The 26,393-nt window shown below is 32.4% G+C and overlaps 1 protein-coding gene and 1 long non-coding RNA gene across 15 annotated transcripts in view; one reads left to right on the top strand and one right to left on the bottom strand.

Moving 5' to 3' along the window:
• Positions 1 to 26,393, bottom strand: part of LOC116424817 (uncharacterized) — a 327,658-nt gene that overhangs the window by 49,553 nt on the left and 251,712 nt on the right. For all 14 annotated transcript variants that reach the window (XM_031971727.2, XM_031971728.2, XM_031971726.2 and 11 more), the window contains one exon: positions 924 to 1,040. In XM_031971727.2, the coding sequence (XP_031827587.1) occupies positions 924 to 1,040 (117 nt within the window). The remainder of the gene's footprint in view (positions 1 to 923; positions 1,041 to 26,393) is intronic.
• Positions 5,940 to 9,386, top strand: LOC116424820 (uncharacterized). Its single transcript, XR_004234565.2, has 3 exons — positions 5,940 to 6,150; positions 6,976 to 7,122; positions 7,341 to 9,386. It is a non-coding gene; the product is annotated as an uncharacterized LOC116424820 (long non-coding RNA).

Raw genomic sequence — 26,393 nt, 5'->3', positions numbered from 1 at the left:
AGGTTAAAATCTTGTTCCGCCAGCACACTACTCCTAACGTACGTTACCGTTAGTAACTTATAAAAACTTATAACCGTAAACAACTTGGAAACGAAGCCGAAATTGCAACTCTTTTGCCTTTAATATGCATGTTATATCGTCATTAAAAATCGACCTTTAAATTTGTTACGACCTGTTGCTAAACAAGTATACGTATAATTGTACGCATTCCAATCTTTTATATAAATCTACTGAGCATTAGAGGCCACTTTAACTGCGCAACTTAGAAGAAAAGGTAAGAGACTGGGCGGACCAACACCTATTTCCCTCGCGTCTCCCCACCACAGCAAAACCAACCCCTTATGTTTAAAGATTTAGCGCTGCAGGAGCCCGTGTGAGCACGAGTGAGTTCACAGCATGGTATAATACAAAGTTGACAATAGGTATGTGGGATAAAACTGGCGTTTAAGGGTTCTACCATCATTGAAAGTTCAATAAGCCCTGTCTTCTGTTACACGTATCTATTTTGCTTGTTAGTCATCCAAAAATCGGTCGTTAATCATAAAAAACAATCACGTCTATAAATCGAATTCCGTAAAATAGCGCTACAAAAAGCTACTAATATATCAAAAATGAACAAAGCTTCAGTCCGGTTATATCAGTTGATTTGTCATCTGTTTCTACAGTAGAAAAACCACCAATTAAATATTTACGAATATTGAATGAACATCTTTTTATACCGATCCAGTTTAAAAGAAATTTAATTTATAAATTTCTTTGTGTCGCAGTCTAGCATTGTTGACTCCAATTGTTCATAGTCTGCAATGATCTAGACACACGTGTTCAATGTTTCATAGCATACTTGTACTCCACTCGAATACACTCGTATAAATCAAAATAATTTCTCAAATGTATGAATCCATTATGAAAAAATTAATTCGTACCTCAAGTAAAATAGGGCCAACTTGATCGTTGGACAGTATGTTACGATTCGATGAAGACACTTCTCCCTGTTGAACGGCATGACTGTTCGAGCCTTCCTGTTGCCTAATGTGCCGAATCTATAGGGAAAAAAAACAGAATTAGAATGTTAACAAAATTCGTATACTAAAATTACTTAATTATTAAAATAATAAAATAGTGCGTTGTAAATGTTGATTGCTGTAACAAATATTTCAATTTTCATTATTAACGTAACGATAGACCCAGTTTAATAAAATATATTATTATACATATTTGTTTTTCCCTAAGCTATTACTTTGAAGACAGTTATGTTATCCTTATGAAACAGTTCATTTCCTTTCGTCACCTAACTGTTACTTACCATTTATTTTAGTTTAAACGCAGGTTTAAAATATTAATGAAAATTCTTCGTACTGTTATCTCTTTTATTGATTACCAAACAATAATGAAAATAGGGTTCAGAATAGATAATCGTAATCTAACTAGTATTTCCTTTAATTTAAAATTAAGTCATTAGATATACTAATGTCTTCGTTATTTTTAATGTACACATTTAAAAATATGTTTCTTGATTCGTAAACAACTTACACCATTTTAATCGAATGCGTGTAAGGAAAACATAAATTGAATTTGCATTACACACTCATATTATTAGAAAATTCATGTATTTTCGTTACGTTGCGCAATCTTAAATTACCGTTAATTATACGACAAAATAAATCGTATTTATCTTTCACATTGCATATTTATTTTGATATCAACATAAATGAAATAATCGAAAGAAAAGCCGCTTAACCAATGATTTCACCGATCTCATTCGTAAAAACTTAATAACCATTGAATAATATGTTTTATATTCAGTCGTATAACAATCCTCAACCGCTTCAATTTCACTAATTCGTTGGAATATCGTGATGCATATTCCATTTATTATCACGTGCCTTGATGTATACGAATTGCATTTAATCTGATGAATCCTTTAAAAAAATCGCATTTTCCTCGCCCCTTGTTTTGATATGAAAAATTATCCCATATTTATATCATGATAAATGCAAAAATAATAGCACGCAACACAACCGAAATTTTATGGTCAGCATGTAATTAAGTGTGGAAATATTAGCATAATGTAATGAAAGTCATCGAACGTGGAAAATATTACCATAATGTAATGAATGTTATCGAACGTTTACATCTAATATAATCCGCATTAATGCACGCAGATATTACTAAACAATATGTATACATCTTCCTAATTACTTTTATAATTGAAAATATAATTAACTGTGAGTAGTTATCATAATATTACATGTACCAACAAATAATCCATAGACTGCAGATATTTATACATTTCTAACACATCTGATGATGCAAAACATAGTGAAATAAGTATTATAATAAAATTTCATAAAATCTATAAAATTTACCAATTTCGATGTACCGAAACGCTATAAAAAATGTAATTTGACGTTGAGAATTATTGGCGATAAATAGTGCTACGAGAATTATTTTAGTTTCTCTATCAAAAATAAAATCGGTGTTGTAATCTTCTTTAATCATTTCTTGATAAAAACCAATTTTGTTTTATATTTTTTTTCAAACTATTAATTCTCAAAATACCCCCAAAATTAGTGTGCGACGAATCATCATTTCAGAATTAGTTTAAACACTGTTTAAACATATTAAAATGATTATAAAATTATAAAAATATTATTTTATACGAGTGTACCTATTAAATTATTTTTTACAAAAATAACGCAAAAAATCCTTATATTTGAAAATGTTTTTTCTCAAAATTAAATTCTTTAAAAACTATATTGCTTATTACAATATAAAATATGTGTTGGAAAACGTAATTGACGCATAAATGTTTATACAATATCGTTGTACAAACCGATTTATAAAAACAGGTAATACATAGAGATTACTAACGCAATGCACTAAGTTTTGTTAATTTCAGTTTCTTACTATAATTACTTGAAAATTTGCAGAAATACCATTTAAAGACATAATTTGAAGTTAATTATAAATTGCTATATTATCGTCATTATTTCGTTCGCAATGCAAAAAACCTAGCAGGAGAAGAAATAATCGAATGAAACTCATTACTACCACGTATACCTGTTCTATAGTACATAATTACTGTATAATTAAGAATGTAACAATTACATGAATACAAAAGAATATAATAATACGAAATAAGAATACCATAGAATAGGTAATTATGGAAATACATTCCTATCTAATTATCTATAATAAGTGTATTTCAATATTTTTACTAAACAATATGAACTGTAATTGAACATATTCTATTAAACTATTGCATTTTATTAAATAAAAATATATATTTTATAGAATACCATTTCATTTAGTTCTAATGTTTTGTTACAACAAATATTTACAAAAACAAGATATTTTCCATTTACTTTATGTAAATGGTAACACAAGATATAGTAGATTAAACTTTATTAATTGTTTAATCGTTATAGTTCCAAGAGCAATCAAACTAGAGCGAACAGGTTGTCTAAACATTACGTCGGCGCAACATGCAACAATATTAATACTATTTCTTCCAAAGATGTCAAAAGACACCTTTCGAATTGTTAACTTAAAATTATTTTTCAAGTCTAATAGTATATTCTGAATGGAGTTTTCGACTTTTCCAAAAACGATTATAAAATTACCTATGGGAAATGTCCAAAATTCAATTAAGGAAGAATAATGAAACTGAGAAAATAATTTTAAGTTAAAATTTTGAAAGGTGTTTTTTGACACCTTCGGTAGAAATAGTATTAAATAATAATTCATTAAGAAACAAAGGATTTTCTAATACTTAAATCCTATTATTAAGCTCCTTCTTGTTACATTACTTCGTAACTCAATACAAACCTAAAACGCGCAATAAAAAATAAAAGCACATATACAAAAATGTAACAAAGTAAAACACCAATCAATAAACAAATTATTATCTTGATTCTAATGAGAAAAAGTATGGGGAAGCTGGGAAAAAAATACTGAATTCTAATTATCGATGAAAAATTTTTGAACTTCGCATGAATCTCTTAATTCTACCACTATGATTGGTAAATACTGATAAATGTTTCAGTTGATAATCCACATTCCGTCGCCTTAGAGATAAATGAGTATAAGAAACTTGCATCCGTTCTACCTACCAGAAATTTCAAAGAATTACTCATCAGCCGTTTCGTCGCAATACTAATGGCCGAATGGAGTCGTATACAATTTCTCGATAGGTAATAATAAAGTATTTCATAAGCTTAACGACGTTGAACAAATACATCGAGTTTAATACAGGTACTTCAATTGAATTCCTAGTGCTTGCTTCGCATTTTATTAAATTGTTATATTATTTAATTTCTTAAGACGAACTTTTTGAATTTTAGAATAATCTTTTGATACATTATGAATACTTCTATAATATGGTACACCAAGGATATGAAAAAGAAAGTAAATAAACATTGGTTTATAGAAATCTGCATTAAAAATGATAAAAAAATTACTGAAATTAAGATGAAATTTATTGTATTTTATAACAAATAAAATTATTATTTTAATAAGACGTATTAGTCAATGGAAATTCTATTTTGTCTGTCATTTATCTTTTTAGTGGCAAAAGAAGAATAAAATCTTTGCAATATTAATGGCTTAACCACGGTTACAGATATATATCTATATACTCTCTCTCTCTCTCTCTATATATAGTAGTAAAGATATAATATATCTTTGTGTTCCATAAAATTATATAAAACATTTTTCCAATGAGTACAATGAAATACAAAATTACTTAAATTACGAACTCGAAATAATTCTATTACGTTAAATATGATTTTATCTATAAAATACAAGAAAACAGGAAAATGCAAATGAACTTTGAAATCTTTCCAGCTCCAAAAAAGCAGCAAGCAAGTAACTCATATACAAATTGGTACATTGCTGCATTGAAGTACTGTATAAACCTACAAAGTGAAGAAATTGTAATATTTGGCTTAACGAAATTCTCCGATAAGGGGAGTACTGTAACACCTATACTAATTGTAATTCTTTATCTTTCACTCGTCACTTGAAATGTTTTTCTAGATAAAGAGTCAACTCATCTCTGTCGACTAAAAATGATACAATTGCTAACGAATATATTCGACGCGGATGTGAAAGGGAAAAAGCGTAAACTCTTCGTGTTGCCATTCAGAGTTGCAAGGTTAACCGTGTAAGTGGAACGCAAGAGGAAAGTAAATCTCTGCGTTACCGGCCGAGATTCACAATCGCGCGGGGAAAGCACGTCCTTGAGCTCATATTTCCCGGCACCGATAGATCGCGCTCGTAATCGGAATGAATTGAAGCGCACGGGCACACGACGTGCCGTGGCCTCGAAAAGTCGGTGACTCGGCGCGGCTGAGTCCGACAAACGGTTTGCGACGTTGCCGCTAGCCTCTGCTTTAAAGCGTATATATTTCTCTCCCGTCCTATCGTGCACATCGTACACGATAAATTCTTCTCCGATCACTTTCAGAACTGTTAATGTCCCCGTAATCAACAGCACAGTTTGCTACGATGGAATCAGAAACTAGTTGACGATTAAAATAATAAAGATGCACAAGTAACCATAATATTCCAATAACGAGAAATTATTTAATTACCGAAACGTCTAAATATATCGTAAGCCGATTAAATCGATATTTCTTATAGATCGGTCTGACAGAATGTCGAAAAATCAACGGCTGTTCGAGTCCACGCGACTCGATTGGAGAGGAGAAAGATTTCGTTGCAAAATTACAATTGATTCTACCTCGGTCACGTCGTTGGACACAGGATGCGCGTGGCCCTACTGCGCAGATGACGTCACACGAACTCTTGCTCCGGTAGCTCGGGTTATAACGCTGTTTGGAAGGTTTCCTATTGGCCTCGGTGACGTCATTAAAGGTCACGTGACAACTCTCAAGAAATACTTTTTTTTTTTTAATGATTTCCTTGTCGTCTGTACAGTATTCGTTTGCGGGGGCAGTAACGTCGAGTACACGGAAAAGGATATCGGTCCTCGCTTCTCGCATTCGCTTGTGTTCTATTCGCTTCTCAACGCGACCGTAATCTTTCGGACGGGAAGAAAGAAGAAGACGAACGAGAGAATATCACGATCCTAGCGCGAAGAATCGACATGTGCTCGTTCGTGAACCGCAGAACTAACAACGTGCAGAGGTACAGACGGGAAGTCCGAGCCCCTTCCACGCGCCCTCCTTCTCTGTCTATGGCTCTATACGCAGGCACACTGCTTGCAATTAGACGTCAGCTCGAACCCATTATTGTTTTCGGCATTTTCAATAAACCGAACGTATCTTGTGTCGTGTTCTTTCTTCAAAATGAACTTAATATGTCATTACGAATATGTATACGCTGCAAAGATTGACACAAAGTACTCGGTTAGTGAAATTTTAAAATACTGCCCACCATTTTTTCGATACAGCGTAAGTTTTCCGGGTAGATACTTATTTATTAATGTATCTAACAGTACTATTAACAATAAAAGGGGAAAAATGAATACAGCAAAAAATAAAAATAATAACATGGTAATGATACATGAGGTCAGGGTTCAGCAGCAACAGACGCTGTTTACTAAATCCACTCCGAAGTTAAAGACGCAATATAATACCTTAATGCACTTATCAGCTGCTTTACAATTTTCATTGTTTTCAGCCGAACTGATAAGTTACATTTAATCGTTCGGCTACTGATACATTACCTCGAATCTATTTTCACTGCGAATCGAGATAAGAATAAATGTTTTTCTACTTTATAATCCGACCGTCTCACACAGTGGGACCGAATGCTCGTTTTCTGGACAAAACTCGATACTTAAAAGGTATAAGCAATACAAAAAAATACTTTAGACAAAAGTTGTAAGGTATAGAGCTAAGCATATCGCGGTTACATTTTTTTTACATTTCGAGATGTTATGCAGTGTTTTAAATAACAAAATTAAAATTTCAACTATGGACTCATATTTTTCATTTTGTATTCTTTCAGATGATGTTGAAATGTTTTCAGAGCACCCAATTATATGATTTTTATGTAATTACCGAGTTATAAGGGTTCAAAGTTATTGACTACAAGAACATTGTTGTGTGCCTGCGGACATAGAGTACGTTTCGCTTTGGAAATTTCTCATTACTGGTAATTAATTAATATTTAACGAAACACATTAACGTATTTCAAAGACTCTGGAACATTCTCGGTTTTCACGTAAAATATAAAATACATGATTATTCAATATTTAACAAAATACATCTTGAATTCACAAATATTTTTGTTATTATTACTTTTACCCTGAAAGAGAAGAATCTTTAAGATGCCCTTTTCACCTTATAATATTGGGGAAATCTTTCTTTTAGGGTAAAGGGAACGATGAAAAGTAATTGGGGATAATGACTAATCATCAGCTTTACCGTACCGAGGATTAAAAACGTCCCAAAGTAATTAGGGTTTTATGATGGTATTGTATGGCGAGTCGACGGCAGTAATCCTAATAGAACACAAAACAGACCGGTACCAGTTGTACAAATGGCGAAGATATTGAAATTATCATTGTTATAATACTGCTTTACTAGGTAGATCAATATAAACAAACTGTTTTCGAGGAAGTTAAAGAACTTCAAAAAATCATAAAACAGTAATACATGAAAGTTACAGATATGTTACTGGCATTTGCAAGGATTTAACAGATAAATTTCACTTCATCTTGAAAGTTTTATCTGACACATGTATAATAAAAAAATACATTTAATGTCTTCTTAAAACACACTTTAAATCTCTATTTAGATGAGTTCAGTGTGGATAAGATTTTAAAATACGACTGTGATGTAGTAAGCACGTTTTTATATGGATTTAGGTTCCTTTTGTATAGACGTTTAAGAAGCCAGTCGTAAAGCGGCTGGCCGGATACCTAACCAAACCTATTCCACTGTTTCCTACGGACTTTCGATTCACTGTTTTCAATTCAGAAGAGAAACAACAAAAAATCACAAGATAATAACTTATCCGAAATTAAAGTATATATCATATTTTTAGATGGCCATTAAAATTCTCTGCACCCAGCCACTCGTAACTTGCAAATTAATTTCAGTAAAACGGACAAAGAGAATAATAAACAATTTAAAGAGAAATCCGTAAATTTTAATATTAAGCCAATTTACATGAACCGTAGTTTATGGTAGTCCTTTTTACATGAGCAGATTAAAACTCGGTGTTTTTTTATTAATGTTACTCTGAAAGAGAAGAAGCTTTAAGATCTCCTCTTCACCTTGTAACATTGAGGAAATCGTTCTTTCAGGACAAAGCAAGTGATGAAAAGTAATTGGGAATAATGACGAATCATCAGCTTTACCGCACCGAGAATTACAAACGTCGAAAAGTAATTAAGGTTTTATGACGGCACTGTATGGCGAGTCGACCACAGTAATCCCAGTAGGGCAGAAGGAACTACGGTTCCACCATACACTTCTTTCTCCCTGATACCTCTGATAGTCACACTCATAATGTGTCTGAATACATTATTCATAGTTTTCAGAAATATAATATCCACCCAATAAAAAAGCACGAAAATCATAACATTCTCAAACGTTCCATGTTTTGTAAGCTAATATTAGCTACTGGATATTTTGTGTTTCAATTCCAGTGTCATATAAATAAAGGAACAAAATTCATTTGTACAAAATTATGTGAAATCAGATCTACATGATCCGGAGAATATTATCCATGTTTAAAAATCTGTACAAATATATTTAAGAATGAATACAAAGTAAAAATATAAATACGTAGTAATCTCGGAATGTCTAAAGGGTAATGTTTGAGCGTGTTAAACAGTGGTTATTGTTCATTAATTTTTGAAATAAAACTCATTTTGTATAGCAGTGACTATTTAGAAACAAATTGGTAACCTTCAATTTTCGTTATGTGAACAGTCGATTTTTGGGAGTTTGTCCACAAGCGTCCGCACTGTGCGCCTGTTCGCTTCCAAAATAAACATTCCCGCTAATTTCAAGGAACGCCTGGAACATTGGCACGAATGTCCAATTTTCACTGGCGTAAAAATTCAAAAAGAAAATATAAATTTGAAAATGAAGAACGACGATTAGTGGACAAATTACCGATTCGTTAACCCATTTGCATCATTAGCGTATACATATGCTCAAATTTCCTGGTCAATATCACCGGGGCGTATATACACTCGAGTTTGTTGGCCATTATCACAAGAGAATCAAGTATGACGTTATATTTTCCGTTAGCTAGAAAATAAAAATATAGAGTGTTAAATGAAAGTAGTAATTCTGATTAGTATTAGTCCTTTTTAAGCGTTGTAATTTTTCTGGCGAAATAAAACTAAAAAAAAGAATTAGTGATAACGGCCTTCTTTTTCATACTTCCTTATGATGCGATGAAAATTCAGGGGAAGGAAGCGTGCGATGTTGTACGATTTGATCAGTACAGTTTCCGCGGCTCGCGAGGCTGCTGCACTCAGCTGTTCCTCGAATGTTCGCGTGTTCCGACGTCTAGTGCGAATTTATGTGCGCTCTGCGCCATCCTCGTCGCCTTTCGCGGTGAACAGAGATACGACGAAACGAGTCGAACAGAAACGGAGACAGTGTCGTCGCGCGTTATCGTAAATAGTGCCGAGCGGAGAGTCGGTCATTTCCATGCGTCCCGAGAAAAATGCTTCGTTAAACCGACCCGAGTAAAATGTTATTGGGCGAAGAAGAATGTCTTCTTCCGAGCGACGAGACATTCTCCTTATCCCGGACAAAAGTTATTTTATCGATATATATATATACGTACACACGGTATCCCGTTTCTTTCCAGAAATAAATTTTCGCGCGTGAGTGCATTTAACCTCTCCGTAGAGACCGCTTTGTTCGACGTTCTCTTTCTGCTCTCCTTTTTTTCCTCCTCGGCTTTGACGGTTGTTGTCTTATCTTCTCTTTCGTTTTTCGTCGATGCGTCCACCAGGAGAAATTCATTTTCTAATTCCGTTGATTTATTCGCGGGGCCGCTCACCGACCGAGAGAGATTTATCTTTATATTTCGAGCCACATTTCATTTTCCGAGAAACACAAAACCGTCCCCGTGATTTACAGGAAAAAATCGGTCGACTCTCACCTCAAGGATCGCGCTCTACGGTTTTTTAGAGATCGCATAGGCGTAGCATTGCCATCCTTTAGCAAATTGAAATTGAAGGAATATTGGCGAGAATGAAATGTTTTCGACGAAACACGGGTATTTAACCCTTCGAATGCTGTGGGCGCATATGTGCCATATAATATAATGCTATATAAAATAGCTTTATTCCTCAATTTAAATGCAATTTCTGGTCAAATCGATTTCAGAAAATGTCTATATCTCGTTAGAAAATGTTGAGTATTTCTAGTGAAAAACGTCTGAAGTGTATGTGATTAATACACGTGTTTCTTGGCATTATTCAATTTGGTGAAACTGAGGAATTATAATCTCAATGTAATTACAACTTAATTAATTCTATGAATTAACATATAGTTTATCGATTTTTAGATAAGCAAAAAAATATTCCGTCCACACAGAACGTTTCAGCAAGAAGTATACAGTATTCAAAGAGTTAACTGCACTTAATCTGTCAGCCATAAACAGAGATCCCTGTGTAGCACAATTTTCCTTTATCTTTGCAGCATTTTCTGACTTTCCGGTAATTTAACCCTTTACACACGGAAGCCTTTCATTAAAAATATTCAACAGTTTTCAAATGAATTATAGACGACTTTTTTTAAAACGAACTAAATGAAAGAACATGCATAAGTTAAGAAACGAAGTTATTATCTCAATATTCTACATATTTATGAATTACACGAAGCTTAACATTATATATAAGATTTTATAATGTTGGTACACCAAATGAAATGGTGACTGAGAGTCACCTGCCGAGTGCAAAGAGTTCAAATGTTTGTGGTACCTATGTGTACTATTTGGGACAAAGAGGTTAACGTGGTAACAGTCGCGTAACTAAGGGATCACGTTTTTTACACGTAATCCTTTGCCTTCAGCCTACGTTATGCATGAATTATTCTGCACAATATCTACAGAAGCAAATATGCTCACTGCTTAGAAACTGATAAGGGCAACTTTATTTCGTCAGTAAAATAAAATTATGTAGTTACATATTTACATCATTTATGTATAAATGAAATGTACTTATGTAGCTTTATTACGAAGAAACATCCTTTTATTACGAATTACGTGTCAAAAATGAACATTTCAATTTTCGAAAAGAGGCTTTGAAATCATTTACCATATTACATGTATTCAAATGATATGATCGAAGTTAATATTTTAGAAGGAGGCAATGTAAAAAAGTAGTATGTACAACCGTACAAAAGTCTATTAACATTTAATACTGTTTCAAATAAAAATTCACGAATCATTCTTAATCCTTTGCGTACTAATTAAGTTACTTCAATCCACAAATAAATCTTTGTTTTTAACGCCCCACTTCGCATTATTGAGGAAAATATACGGTCAACATTTTAACTAAAATTTAACACATATGAATCCCATGTAATTTTTTTTAATGAAATATAAATATCATTTTTGTATATCAACGTTTAACCCGCATAGTAAACATAGATTTATGATTAACATACTATACCTTTCCTGTCTAGCAACTTATTAATTATACAGAATAAAATAGGCACAATTATGGAGAAAATCACAAGACAATGGGTTAATTATATTTTATGATATAGAAGTAGTAGAATTTTCATATGAAAGATTTATTAATTTATTACTGAAGAATTACCTAAGGAAAGAAATCGAATATTTCTCCTACTTCTTTGAACGTAAACAGGAACAACGCGCAAATAAGAGAGGCTACAAACCACTGTCTTTTCATTGTACTCTATAGTCGCGAAACTGTTAAATGCATCCAAGAGAAGACGGAACGTGGTGTACAATGGTATCGCAACAATGTCTAACAGAACGTGTCGGAAAACTTCAATGAAAGTAAACCATATCTTTGTCAAGTCCTCTTGACTGGCACAGATGATTCTTTTGAATTCATGCTTCAAACCAAATACATGTTCACTAAATAAATGAATATTTTTATGAAACGATATAGTTTAAATAGGTGCAATATCGTTCCATTAAATTGCACGGTATTAATTTATAATTTAGTCAATAAATCGCAGAGTGTTTCGTGGTTGAACTTCGCTTTCGAACTGTCATCACTTTCTCAAAATTCAAGACTTTCGAATCAACCACGTCAAAACCAGGATACAACAGTAAATTTGAAAAATATTGTTTGTATTGTTTACAGTTTTGAAAGAAGCATTCAAAAATTAATCCCTTTATCATTGATTTTCGTTCTTATTTTTTGGTGATGATAAACTTGTAAATTTCATAATTTATTATATTTTACTAATGACTTTAAAATAAAGGTAGTGGGTGAAAAATTTCTTTTTCTAATAAAAATAAAAACTGACGCGAAGTTAGTATATAGTAATGTTCTCTAAGACGTTAGTAAAGCAAATACCTACAGATGCCATATCACATGAGCAGAATTACGTAAGCGTTGCAATCACAAAATGTAGGTCTGAATCGGCTGTGTGAATGTTAAGACAAAATAACTACCTATTTAATAAAATAATATTATTACAGAATCGAATTTTCCAAATTTTTACTGAGAAAAAAAATGCAGTATGTAAAACACGTAATAATATAAAATTAAATTATTTATAGAGCAAGCTAGGTGTAATAATATTTTATAGTATGATTTTATTCTGTAGCTGTAACGTTTCGCTGTACCTTTTTAATATTACCAAATTTCTACTATTAAAAACTATATGAAACTACTAAAACTGCGTTCATTGTAACGATACGGTAAAAAGAATGAAATATTTTACTAATATAAAACGATAGCATGTGAAGAAGCACGTGAAGAAATTACTGTGAATACGTAAAATGAAGCAATGATGCGATATTAATATTGCGACATTTGTTCGAAAAAGATGAAGTTTCATTAATTCTGTATTATTTCTGCAGTATCAATGTTTATCCAAATTCTACTTCTTTCAAGATAATTTCATAAATACGTCAAAGAGACAAACATTCGCTCCTTCTCTTAAGAGAAGTTTCCCAAAGTACGAACATATAAGGTTTTTTAAAGCGATTTATAATTATATAGATCTTTAAAGTGATTATTCTGCATTTTCCATGGGAAATTTTGAATATTACCATGGAACAAACGAAACAGTCAAAATCAACATATTTATTATTAAAGATATTTAATAAGCTTATATTTATAATCTTTACGAAACGAAAAGTGGCTTTTAAAGACATGCAGTTTAAACTAGTTGACATGTGTTACACAATTATCTGTCACAAATATAATTATCTAAACATTCAGGAATATCTACCTAATATCTACCCAAGTTTCGTGAGGCAACACTGAGTCCAATTATCACCAGTACTTTCAAACAAACTATAAATATATGTAAATACCAACAAATTTCTTTAACGGCACAACTTGGCGAACAGTCTCCTTACTTTGTTTAATTATTTTCTATCCTTCCCATTTTGCATTTTATTGGTTTTGCTAAATTTTTTACTCGTGTTCTATTTTTGTATTTTAGTTGTATAACATATAAAATATAGTTTTTCATAAAATATGCTATTGTCCGAGTACAGGAAAAACATGTATGTTTAGTTTTAGGAGGTGCAACATTTATCAAAGCACATGAAAATCGTTTTACGAATATATTAGTCACGAAAACATAAGACGTACGATACTCTTTAACACTAAAACTATCGAGCAGTTAAACTAACTTTTTGAAATTTCTCTATAGAAACTCCAAGTATACATCTATTGGGACTTTAATTGGTTTATAATTCAGTTTGCGTATTGCTAAATCAATTTCTTTACTAATTTCTCAGAGACACATGTTATCTTCATAATTTTGCAAAATGATGAAATCTGGAATCGGTCATTTTGGTAGTTTTAGTATTAAATTATGTAATACAATTCGCTTTCATCGTGTGCGACAAATAATCTCCCCCGCTAATTTGTGCAATACTCGGACCTATCCAAGCCAGAATATCTTTTATGTCATTCTCCCCAATCTTTCCTCAGTCAGAATTTTTCCACTAAGCTTCAGTCATTTTACTAAACGCTAATGTCCGGCGATAGGGGGATTCCCCCTATGGATTGCGGGGTTGTAAAATTGAAATAAAAACTTTATTAAACCGCCCATTAACGCTTCATTCGTATCACGTACGTCGCATATGAATATGAATGCATGACATCTGTAATCCAGTTATTTTACTACGGAACCCGAACCACGAAAAAATGACGTTTCATACGTAATTACCGAACGGTTATACCCCCGGAAATTGAAGATCATCGGTCAAGTCGAAGTTCGTCGATCCTGGTATCGCGTGGTGTGCATTCGTAAAAATTGCGCGCGTCTGATCGATAGATACGTCCACCTTGTTATAAATAACAGAATCGAGCACCGCTTTTCAGAGACGAACCGTTTATTTTTGTAAACGCAGTCACCAGCGTGCTTAAGATCTACGAAAAAACGACGCGACGCCGTATCTCGAGTTTTTATTGCTTTCAATCGACCGTGCGGATAAACGCGCGCACTGCCTTTCTCCACGGCGTTCGAAAATGGCGATTTTATTTTGGCATGACAAAGTGAAAGCACCGACGAAGCGTCGCGTGGCATGGAGATTTCGATGCCTGGAAACAGGAAGAAGGGATCTTTCGCATTCCCGACAAGACCTTGAGCATTCTTTCAATGAGATTATTTTAAAACGATCGTTCGATTAAAATGTTCCCTTATTAGGTGAACAATTTCCTCTTAATTAACCGAGCGTTAAGTTTACCAGATCAAATTCGCAAATATCAATCTTTTACTTAATGCCTACATTCTTTTTTTCATTTATAAATTCTTTTTAAACGCGCGTCGTGGTTTGGGAAATATTTCCAAGTGAATCAGAAGTTTTCGCAATTTCAACAACGGAATTCCACTATAATTTCTTGTTTCTTAATTAGATGTAAATTCATTAACTGCAAGCTCAACAGAAATCGAAATTCTGGAATCTGGATTAAAATGAAATTTAATGAATTTATTCAGAATGAAATCTATTAAAAAATTCACAATATTAATCGTAATGCAAGATTCCGATAAACCATACTGAAATCTTTATTTCGTCGTGTTTTGAATGTCATACTTATTTCGAATAACATCAAATGAAGTATAAAATTTGCGTTCCATTTGTAAAGTATCCTTCGTAAATAATATATCCAATGCTATTATAACATACAGGGTGTTCTGCCTAAATGAAAACATCAAAATATTTTTGTAACTTATCACCAAAAGCAAACTTTTTAGGGCACTCACCGTATTTAAGAGGCCAAATTTGATAATACTTAATGTCTTTCTCAAGGTCGTTTTTTGGAGATTTCAACGTTATCATTACTTTCTTAAATGAAATCTTATATGATTTATTCCATATTCTTGTAGAGATTAAAAAATACAATTTAATGATCGTATCAGCCATACCCTTTAAATCATACAATTTCGAAGAAATTAGGACAATATGTCCCAACACCACCATATGTGGTGTTACTATTTTAGAGATTTGCATCAAAACGCAACTTTCTTGGCCCTTATAATGCATGTTATAAACGTACATTTCTGTACAGATCTATACATTAGTAATACTATGATAACGTTAAGACACATTACCGTACATTTTTCAAAACTTCCAAAACTTTCAAAATTTCCTATAAGGAAATGAAACAAATAATATAAATCTCAAAAAAACTACCCTGAAGAAAAACATTGTACCACTATCGTCGTTGCTTCTTTGTACAGTGTAATGCTGCCCTAAACAAATTTTTGACTATAAATAACGAAGATATTTAGGCGTAACAACTTGTATAACACATATTATATCAGTTTTAATCATGTATATCGGTTTTTATATTAAAATAATTTACATAAAAGAATCATCGAAAAATAGGTTGAAATTTTCACTGACCACTATCTTTGCTCTAAAAAAACACATACGAATGTTCAGAAAGCATTTGAAACGATTTTTTAAGACAATGTCTTAGAAAATAAAATATTTACCATACGATCGTATTGTTAATCTGATATGCAAAAAGATTCTGAAAGTTTTCCCCCTGTTTCATAATGCGATTAACTGTGTCTTACTGTAAAAGTTGTGTAAACAATTACGCAGTTATAACATACAAGAGTAAAAATGAATTTTTAAATAAAGCAATATCAAATTCATCTATTTAAATTGTATAAATGCAAATAACGTATCGGACGTATGGACATTTCTAAATATTAAGTGATCTACTGAAGACATGAAATGAGTATACCAGAAAATATCAGTACATTATTTGATTCATTAATTGAAACAAAGCATTATTTGCATTTTCAGTAAAAAGACATTAATTCGTTGCCCTGTATTTCTTGACTCTATTCAACAAAGAACAATGGCAGCAATTTGCGAGAATTAACAAAGGATTTTTAGTCGGCTTAAATGCAGCTCTTCCTTTATGGCCGTGCTTTACATTCTAAAATCTGATGAAAGTCGTGAAATGAAAGGTGATAAATAAAAATTTAATAATAATAAATCCGAACACACTTTTCTTTTTCAAATGTAAAAACATTATAACTCCCAAAGGATGGCTTTGCGGTAAAAACACAATAATGTACAAAAACATAATATTTTGTCTTACAACTGTTCTTCGTACAATTTTTTTAACAAAAGATCTTTGAAACTTAAAACTTTTAGTTGAGAAACTGGCAAACTATAGAAAAAAAGAAATAGTAAAATTTGCGGAAATTAAAGATTATTATAAGAAACCTATTATTTCACAGAATAATACCTGTTTTTCGCCCGTTCCTTTATTTTATTTATAGTGAATTTGTTATCGTTATACTGTATAGTTCAATGTATTTACGTGAATTCTTTCTGTTACAGGAAATATAATAGAAATTAAAAATATAAAATCGTTATTGCACTAGTCGAAGTACATGTTAAATTGGACAAGCAATTTTAAATTTGATTCAATCTAGTTAAAGCATTTATTTTATACTGTTCCATGCAACTGATACTTTATAAACGCACAAAACGTGCAATGTAAGCATTTCGAATGCAAATGAAAAACTTTCACCTTATAAAGAACTATGAAAGGAAGTGTAAGCACCTTCTCTACGTTCTTCCTATTATGTAATAAATGTTAGATGTATACACGTTTATTTTGTTGGATTATTGAACGAAGAATTAATTTAAGAGATTACACTAATTACCAAACTCATTACGCTGCAAATTCAATAAAATTTCATTACTACCAATTAATACTCTTCTGTCATCAAATTTCACACATTCGAATATATTATCGTGAATATAAGGAACTAAACATATCATCTAATAATAATAAACATTCCCAGTTCCAATATGATTATACGCTTTCGCTAAATTAACAGCACCTGCATGGTTATAAGCGACGATTCCAATGAACATAAATGATCTGTACGATGTTATTTAAGCAGAATAAGATTATGGAAATTTTATAATATGATATATTAAATGTGTAAAAACATACAAAAATGGGTCATTCAAATTTATCACATCTTATAATAACATACTTTATAACAGCAATACATGACTGATAATAAATTCATTGTTGTAACCATATAATTATTATTTAAATTTAGTTAAATATTGTTTATTTAACCGGATATAGAGTATCTTAAATATCAAATAATGGTAAATATAGTGTTTGGTCTTTTTCCATAAATTTCGGTTTCGAAGATCAAAAAGCAAATTTTACATTTTCGACCACCATTCCATTTATATTCACGCTAGAAGCACATAAATGACACATTAATTTATTTCGAGAATGTTAAATCATTGCTATCGATGAAAGAGAATTCCGCGAAAAGTGCCGTAAATACGATTTCATCGCAATAAAATGTAGCCATTGAAATTCAGCCTGTATTAACGATATCCTTGACATTCGATTGACCGTGTTACCAAAAGGCTGCAGCGCGATTTATTCCCATAATGTTGAATATTTGCTGCGATCGCTAGCGTCACGGAACTCGGCGATACCGATCCGGTCGAACCTGCTTAAAATTTCAGTCAAGTTTGGACTTTCGCTCGCTATTAGGCGCAGTTACGACACGGTTCCCGGGTCTTGAGATTTCTAGGTCCGAAATCTCGGAGCGGGTTTGCCCGTCAACGAACACGGACCGGTCGTATTCGTAATGAGTCTCAAGGGCTCAGCCTTAGCGGACGTTGTGTAACTGCCGGAGATGACATTAAACCAGATACCGATTTCAGAACTTTAAATAATTCACGACTCGCCGGGTAGTATCTTATTTGGGCGAGCTGAAAGTGTCGAAAACTCGATACATTGAACTTTCTCGCCATTTGTGATCGAATCTTATTTTTTTTTAACGACGCGGACGTACGGTGCAGGTATACAAGATTCTTGAATATTTTATTGATTGCTTAATTCAGAACAATCTCCCGGTTTACTGATCTCTACGATATTTATAAAACAGTTTCTCTGACTCGCTAATTATTCAGAAGCGGAGGAATAAGTGGTTTATAGGTAACGAATCGTTCTGCTTTTCTTTCTTTAACGTTCGTAACTTCGATTTAATTATATACCAGATCGCGATGAATTCAAAGTGGTGTTACAAATTTCGTGATTATCTTTTATTAACCCTTGATACTCCAAATACGGACGACATTTTCTGAAACTAACTTGATGAGAAATTAAATATGAATTGAAGAACGAAACTATTTTATTTCAATGTTTCACGTGTCGATGCATTATACAACGTTTAATATTAAATGTCAAACTTTACAATTTTGCTGTGTCAAATCAAATAACCACGGCGGGGCGCCTTTGGAGTGCAAAGGGTTAATAATGCATGCTAGCAGCATGACCTTTGCCTTTTACAACCTTTAATATTCTTTTGGGAAGAGATTTATATAGTTTTTTATCATTTTCTTTTAATAGTTCTCCATTTCTCTTGTACACACGTCTTGCAGTCTTAAATATTGCTGAACTGCCGACATTTCGCGTATACATCCGTGGCGAGCGTGCCTCAACAATTCTCGACAATATCTAAGTCGGGAGATCTAGGGGCACATGGTAAAATTTCTGTTTTCTTCTCCTCGAAGTATCGTTTAACTATACGGGCATTATGTACTGCTGCGTTATTATGTTGGAAAATCCATGTTTGTCTTGCTATTTGATTTCCATACTGCTCATACCGCCAGCTGGTCGTCGATGATTTTTACATAACCATGGTTACTCATTTTGCAGTTAATAAATTTGAATTCGGTCTTACTGTAATAGCCTATTGCTGCCCATACCATAATTACACCACCACCCATTTGCCCCCTTTGTAACATTACCTCTTCCTTTGAAAGTTGTGAAAATAGTGATGTAAACCATGGAGTCCTTCCAAAATGAAACATTTTTCGTCGATAAAAAATCACTTTCCTCTATGGTTTCCAATGCACAGGATGCTTCGCGAACGCAATCTTGGCTCTTTATGCTGGCAAGTTAGGGGCGGTTTCTTCATTAATTTACGCCGTTCAACATGTCCTGTCTTTTGTATAATGCTCTGAACGTCCTTCTCGATGTTGTTGCTTTTGGGCGACTTTTAGGATGTTTTTCCAAATAATCTGTTTTGCTTTTGAAACAGTTGGATAATGCACGACGAATTCTTGCAGCTAGTTGTGTTATTTTTTTGACTGAATAATTTTCGTTTCTTAACCGTTTGCACACGGAAGTTTCTCACTAAAAATATTTAACATTTTTTGACGAGGCGAAGACAATATTCTTTAAAACTAATTCGAAGGGAAATCACAAGTACATTGAGGAACAAAGTTATTTTATTCCAATATTTCATGTATCGGGCATTATACAAAGTTAAACATTACATACCAGATTTTATAGTTTTACTGCGACAAATCAAGTGGTAACTAAGATTCACCTCCCGAGTGCAAAGTGTTAAATTGTCAATTAACTTAATTTTGACTTCACTTAATTTTTTACCGCGTGGAATTTTGAGAAATATACAAAATATTGCAGCACATAATAAATGCAATGACAAGCAGTAGAACTGACACAAATGTCGATAGAAATTTACAGTTTCACTACTAAACAGACTGTTTTATAGTTTTGTCGTGGGCCATTAAGGTATTTTCATAATCGTACATGTATTCGCAGAATCGTAAGTACAATACTTCGCAGAAGAACATCTCCTAAAGTATATACACAATAACAATTCACTGGCAGGAGAAACGAATTCCTTCACACGGTACTGATACGTTTGATTTCGTAGGGTGTCTCACAGTTTTGTCACGGAGTGTACATATCTTGTTTTAACTATATTGAAATATATCGGAAAATACTGCACTTGAAACACCGTGATTAACACGTTGAATGTCGCACGACTTTAAGGTGCAGAATATGCGAAATGAAAAGAATACAATATTATATTATTTAATGGAATTGCGTTGTTATTCGCGCAGATTCGTCTTGCTGAATGTCACCGCAATAGGTCGCGTTATTTACAATATAGAGATGTTTTCAAATAATCATCATTTATTTAAGGAGAGCGGGGGTCACCGGTGACCCCATGACATTCAACGTGTTAAAACGAGTGAAACAAATGATATGAAAGTAGGATAGGCTTTTTTAAATATAACATCCAATGTAGTACATTCCGATTATTAAGAAGTTGTTAAATAATACATGAAATGGATGTTATACGGAATGGTTGCATAAAAGTGATTGACAGTTTCTAGAGAGAACGACACTATTGAGAAAATGAAAGTTACAAAACGGAAGAAACGGGAAATATAGTTTATATATTAAAAAAGTTTGGAAATAATTTTTACACGTAGCGTTGAAGTTTTCGAAAATGAACGAGCAATTGAAACAGATCCAAATATGTAGTACGAAGTTCTTTCGATAAAACACTTATAGCGATAAAATGGTATATTACATAAAATGTGAAGAGTAAAAGGCTGATTATTTTATTTAATCGGCAAGATATCGTGTTACGAGCAGATCAACCCAATTCATATCAAATCGACAAGTTGTTTCAGAGAAGACTACATAGTTATGATCTTATTTTTCATATCAGTCGGCATATATCAATTTCATTTTTATTTCTTATGATTCTTAAAATTAAGGTAACATTCTTTTTACTGAAGACATAAACAACTATAACTAATAGTTTAATGTTTCAAATAGTTTTGACATTTGGTTCAATTTGAAACATTTACATTTTAATTCGATAAAACTGATTTTAGGGGGCCACGTCCATAAAAATAAATATCCAAAATATATATTAATACTAGTACTGTTATCACATATCGCGATTCTTTATAAAAAATAATTCTCATCAATGGATCAATAACACTTTTAAATTTAAATGTATTAGAATGAAATAATTTAAAGAAAACAACACAAGTTCCAGTTATTTCGGTAAAAATAAGAAAAACACACAGACTTAACCAAGAACTATATTATAAAGTAATAAATAAGTTGCGAACCTTCACGGAAAATTCCATTCCGTTGCAGGAATATCGAGAAACACAGATGCGGAAATGAATATTCTCTTCTAACAATTCTATCGAGTAAATAACAACATAAAGGCCTGATCGCATATTCAACGCCAACTTATAATTTATCGGGCACTCGAATATATTCTAAACGGATAAAATCCACAATATATTAATAAACGTTATGCAACGTGCGCATTATTTGAAACGTAATTTACCCGTTCGAATTATCTACAATACAGAAAAATAACGAACAACCGAAAGATTATTCGTTACGAATTACGTAAAAGAGACGATTCCAACGTACGAGTCGATGAAACGAAAGTGAAAAACAAAAAAGAAGAAACGTACAAACCCAATTAAAAAGAATCATTTTTCACTGGACTGTCGGAAGATCAATGCGAAGTAGGACGCATGCGTTGAAATTTTTATTGCACTTAAACGATACGCGAGTAAATACCTTATCGATCGAACGGTTCAAGAATAAAACGCGGTGTCGCGGTGCTCGGCGGCCGCAAAAACCGTTCCACAATAATTCGCCATTAATAATTCCCTGCTGAATAAATCTCCGCGGCCTGGCTAGGAAAATGGGCTGGCGCACAGTGCAGCCAAACGACCGTTTTCTGGACAAAACTGAATAACTTAAAAAGTATGAGTTAGAACAAAATGCTTCAAACAAAAGTTCTAAGGTATAAAGCTAAACATATGACGGTTATGTTTTTGTTATATTATACGGATATTATGAAGTTTTTCTAATGACAATGGATATGTTACGTTTCGATTCCAATGTTATACAAATACAAAAACAGACTTTATTTACACAAAATTATGTGAAATCAGATTTACATGCTCCGGAGAATATTTTCGATTGTTGCAAATCTGTATAAATATATTTAACAATGAATACAGGGTAAACATCTAAATACGTGGTAAACCTGGAATGTCTGTAGAGTAATCTTCGAGCGTGCTAAACAGTGGTTGTCATTCATTAACTTTTCAAATACAAATCATTTTGTATAGCAGCGACTACTTAGCAACAGATTGGTAATCTTCAATTTTTGTTATGCGAATAGTCGAATGTTTAGATTTTGTCCACAAGCAGCCGCACCGTGCGGAGCAGCGAATGCTATCCACGCGTTTTCGCGGGCCCAATGAATCATAAACCGAAACCGACGGCGGCTGGGTGGCGAAACGATTTTCCAAAAATGGAAACGGTCAGATGTGCCTGCATAACTGCGTTCTGATCAACGGGGCGACGCACAGTGGTTGAAATTCTTCATCTAGGATTACACGGGCTGTCTCGCGTTTCTTTTTCGCCGAACTCTAACAGTATACAGGGTGGTCCGTGTAATCGTATCAAGTCACAGGCTCTTCTACTGGTAGAGTAAATAGAAAAAAATGTTGGATTTCTCAGGGAGTTCAAAGAAAAATGCAGAATTAATTGAATAGAAATATGTAATTTTTCTTTATATTGATCGTCCTTTCTCATTTGTTCGCATAAATAAGTAGTTAGTTAAAGTATTTAGTTAACAAAATTATCAGTTCATAAGATATTTGGAATAAATATCTTCGTTAAGAAATATGCACAAATTTGTCTCTATTATACTTTGCACATTTTATGCGTTTCCCAATTGTTTTCACCACTCGACGAAGATCACATCTTTGAGTAAAGGAGATTTATTTGTACGTTTACATGCTGCAATGAATGTATAGGACAAATACAAATATACCTTCTCTCTTAAAATAAATCTATAAAAGAATGTCAAAGTAATTATTTTTCGAGAATACTGCAGTCACTGCAAAAATGTTTCATGTTCTTGCAAAACTTTCAAATTCAATTCACTTCTTAAGAGAATATTTTCAAAAAAAGATCCGCGGTACAAATTCCGAAAACTGCCAATTTTATTTGTTCGAAGTACAGGCTTCGAAAAGATATGAACCAATTACATGAAAATTTCAAAGACAACATCAGAAATTAACAATGAATCTTGTTGCGTAATTTGAGTTTTTTTTAAGTTTACAATTTTTCTTGGCCTATGTATATTCATTGTAATAATTGAATATGACGTGAATGATAAACGTATGTATATGTATACGCCCGTCTGTAATACCTACCAAGTGAAATTTATGTTGTAGGTTTTTCGTATTTTTCACATGCTTGCATCTCACATGAACGCATTTACAAACTATTATAAATGAGCCAGTATATACATTGCGTTATTTTTATCCTCTGCTTCCAATTTTGAGAATTCCCTTTTACGTCTTCCAAACGCACCGCAGTTCTTCAAATTGTTTTCCAATTTATAACACAGCAGGTATATTTTTGTAGAGCCGATATTTTTGTTACATGATAAATAAACACTGAAGATACATATCTTATGTGTTATGGCAGAATTTGATATGATCCTCCCGAAATATATAAAAATCAAAGGTATCAATCGAAAAGCGATGTGAGAAATGTAACATGTAAATAAATATTCAACTGTCCACTTCAACAAAGACATTCATTTCAAATATCTGGAGCAATAATCATTTGTCGACCACTTTACCTAAATATTTTTCAACTAGAATGATCTGATAAATTCTACCAATTGAGAGTTGAATCTATTTACAATCATCTACAATTATTTTGATGCCTCCATCTGCTCCATATTATTAAAAATATGTGATATTTATAAAAAGAACAGTTTTCTTTATAATATAGAGTTAATGATGTAATATGATAAAGTAAAATTTACGATTGATCATCAAGAATTCCTAACATAAAATGCTGAATAAGCAAAGTAAACAATTCTTCAACAGAAAGGCAAATTCTTGTAAGCAGTGGTATATATGCTGATATTTATGAGTCTATTTTATAGTTTCCACGTGAGTTGCAGATACTGCACAAGGTTCTACTAGAAATACCGTATTTCAGTTTTATGAATACATTAATTACGATTGAACGATTAAAATCACTACACAGATTATAAACCATATTGCTAAAATACACAATAATGAATAATAGTGCAAGAGGAATGTACGGTATTGGCAATAACTATTATATTACTTTCAAGTATATGTAATATGCCTAAATTTAATAAAAACGTGATTAACCAAATAATTACAATTTATATCCTAATAAGTATTATCCTATGTAATTAATCTGAATTCATTTCTTTTAATTATTTTCAAATATTAACACACGAACTACCGAGCGTTTAATGTGATTAAATATGTAATCCATATCAAATTTATAACGATAAATTTCTTCACACATTCGTTATAGTATTTAAATGAAACTATCTATTTTTAAAATTATTTTGAATATTGAATATTTAAGAAAACTATATTTATGGAATACCTAAGGAACGAAGTAAAAACCGGGATTGTAAATAAAGTTAGAGATATTCAAACGATTCAAACTTTCGACAATACTATATAGTTTTTTAAAACTTTTAAAATTCAAATTTAAATTTAAATTTAAATTTAAGATAACAGTCCCTCGTAGAAATATTTAACCAAATATTAAAAACAGTATTTGGTACAATTCGAATTGTTCGAATAAATTCAACATTTATGTTTTTCCGATGGTAATAAAGATCTTTACGAGTCACCAAATAACCAACCAACTATACAATAAATTTTCCTTTACACTTTCCATGTAACCGACTTATTAACAAATAAACCATTAGTACTGGCTAATCATTTTTAAAAATTTCATTAGTCCTGAATAATCGTGCATAAATACCTGTTCTTATACGGAACTAGTAACTTTCTTTTGATAACTATAGGCAGGCAGAACTTTTATTTTCGATTTCCTAGATCGACCATTTCGGCCGTTATGCCGCGCCGGGATTTGCCTCGGCTGACCATAATTTACATCAAATCGAAGTATGCGTTACGCCACGGGCCACAAATGCCTGACTTTATTCTACGTCTATGTGACTATAAGAATAAATCTCGCGCGTCCCGTCCTGTTCCTTTCCCCTTTCCTTTTTAACATCCGTTTCGCGATTCTCTCCTGAAGGAGAATATGCCGGGCGATGTTATAAGACTCGTAAATGAATGGCTTTTCAATACACGGTTCTATATATTCAACAGCTGCTTAATAAGTACACATACGCAGGTGGTTCTGTATTTTACATAACTAGAAACGATCTAATTTCACATGAAAAAATAAGTGAAACATGTAAAAAAAAAGAGTAACATTCGTCCATTTAACCTCGTTTCCAAGAAAATCGAGTTTGAGTGCTGTTGACAGCAAAACATAGGTCTACTTGACACATTTTCAAACCGGATTTTTTCGAAAACGACGTTTCCAAGGCGAAACTCTTGTTTAACATTGCTGATTTAGTTTTATTTTTTGTAGAATAATTTCCTATTAATACTAAACGTACCGGCACTTTGTGTACACCTATTCCTACTGTAACCAGTTAAATAATTAGTTCTAAAAGAAAGTTAAACAAGTTAGAGATCAATCCTTCTCGGTAGAAACAGGAACAAGAGGAAATACGAAAACAGGAAAACTAATTAATCGGACAATGTAAGAACTGATATAAAATTAAATGAGCGAAGGACGTAGAATTTCAAATGAAATTTTAGAACAGGTTGTTCGACCGTCGCGGTACGTTTTGTGTTAATTACATCACATGAACTTCGTCATGAGAAATACAATAAATTAAATTTGACGTTCTATTTCAGCCTTAACGTTACAAATTGCAGAAAGGAAATTTTGTTTTTCGTAAAAATTCTTTCCTCCCATTTTTGGTTTCAAAATAAATTTCCTCTTATAATAAATGGTCCCTTTAATTTTTAAGAATCAA

The sequence above is a fragment of the Nomia melanderi genome, chromosome 5 (assembly GCF_051020985.1).
Source record: "Nomia melanderi isolate GNS246 chromosome 5, iyNomMela1, whole genome shotgun sequence".
Taxonomy (NCBI): Eukaryota; Metazoa; Arthropoda; class Insecta; order Hymenoptera; family Halictidae; genus Nomia; species Nomia melanderi.
This window is presented reverse-complemented; position numbering and strand designations above follow the sequence as displayed.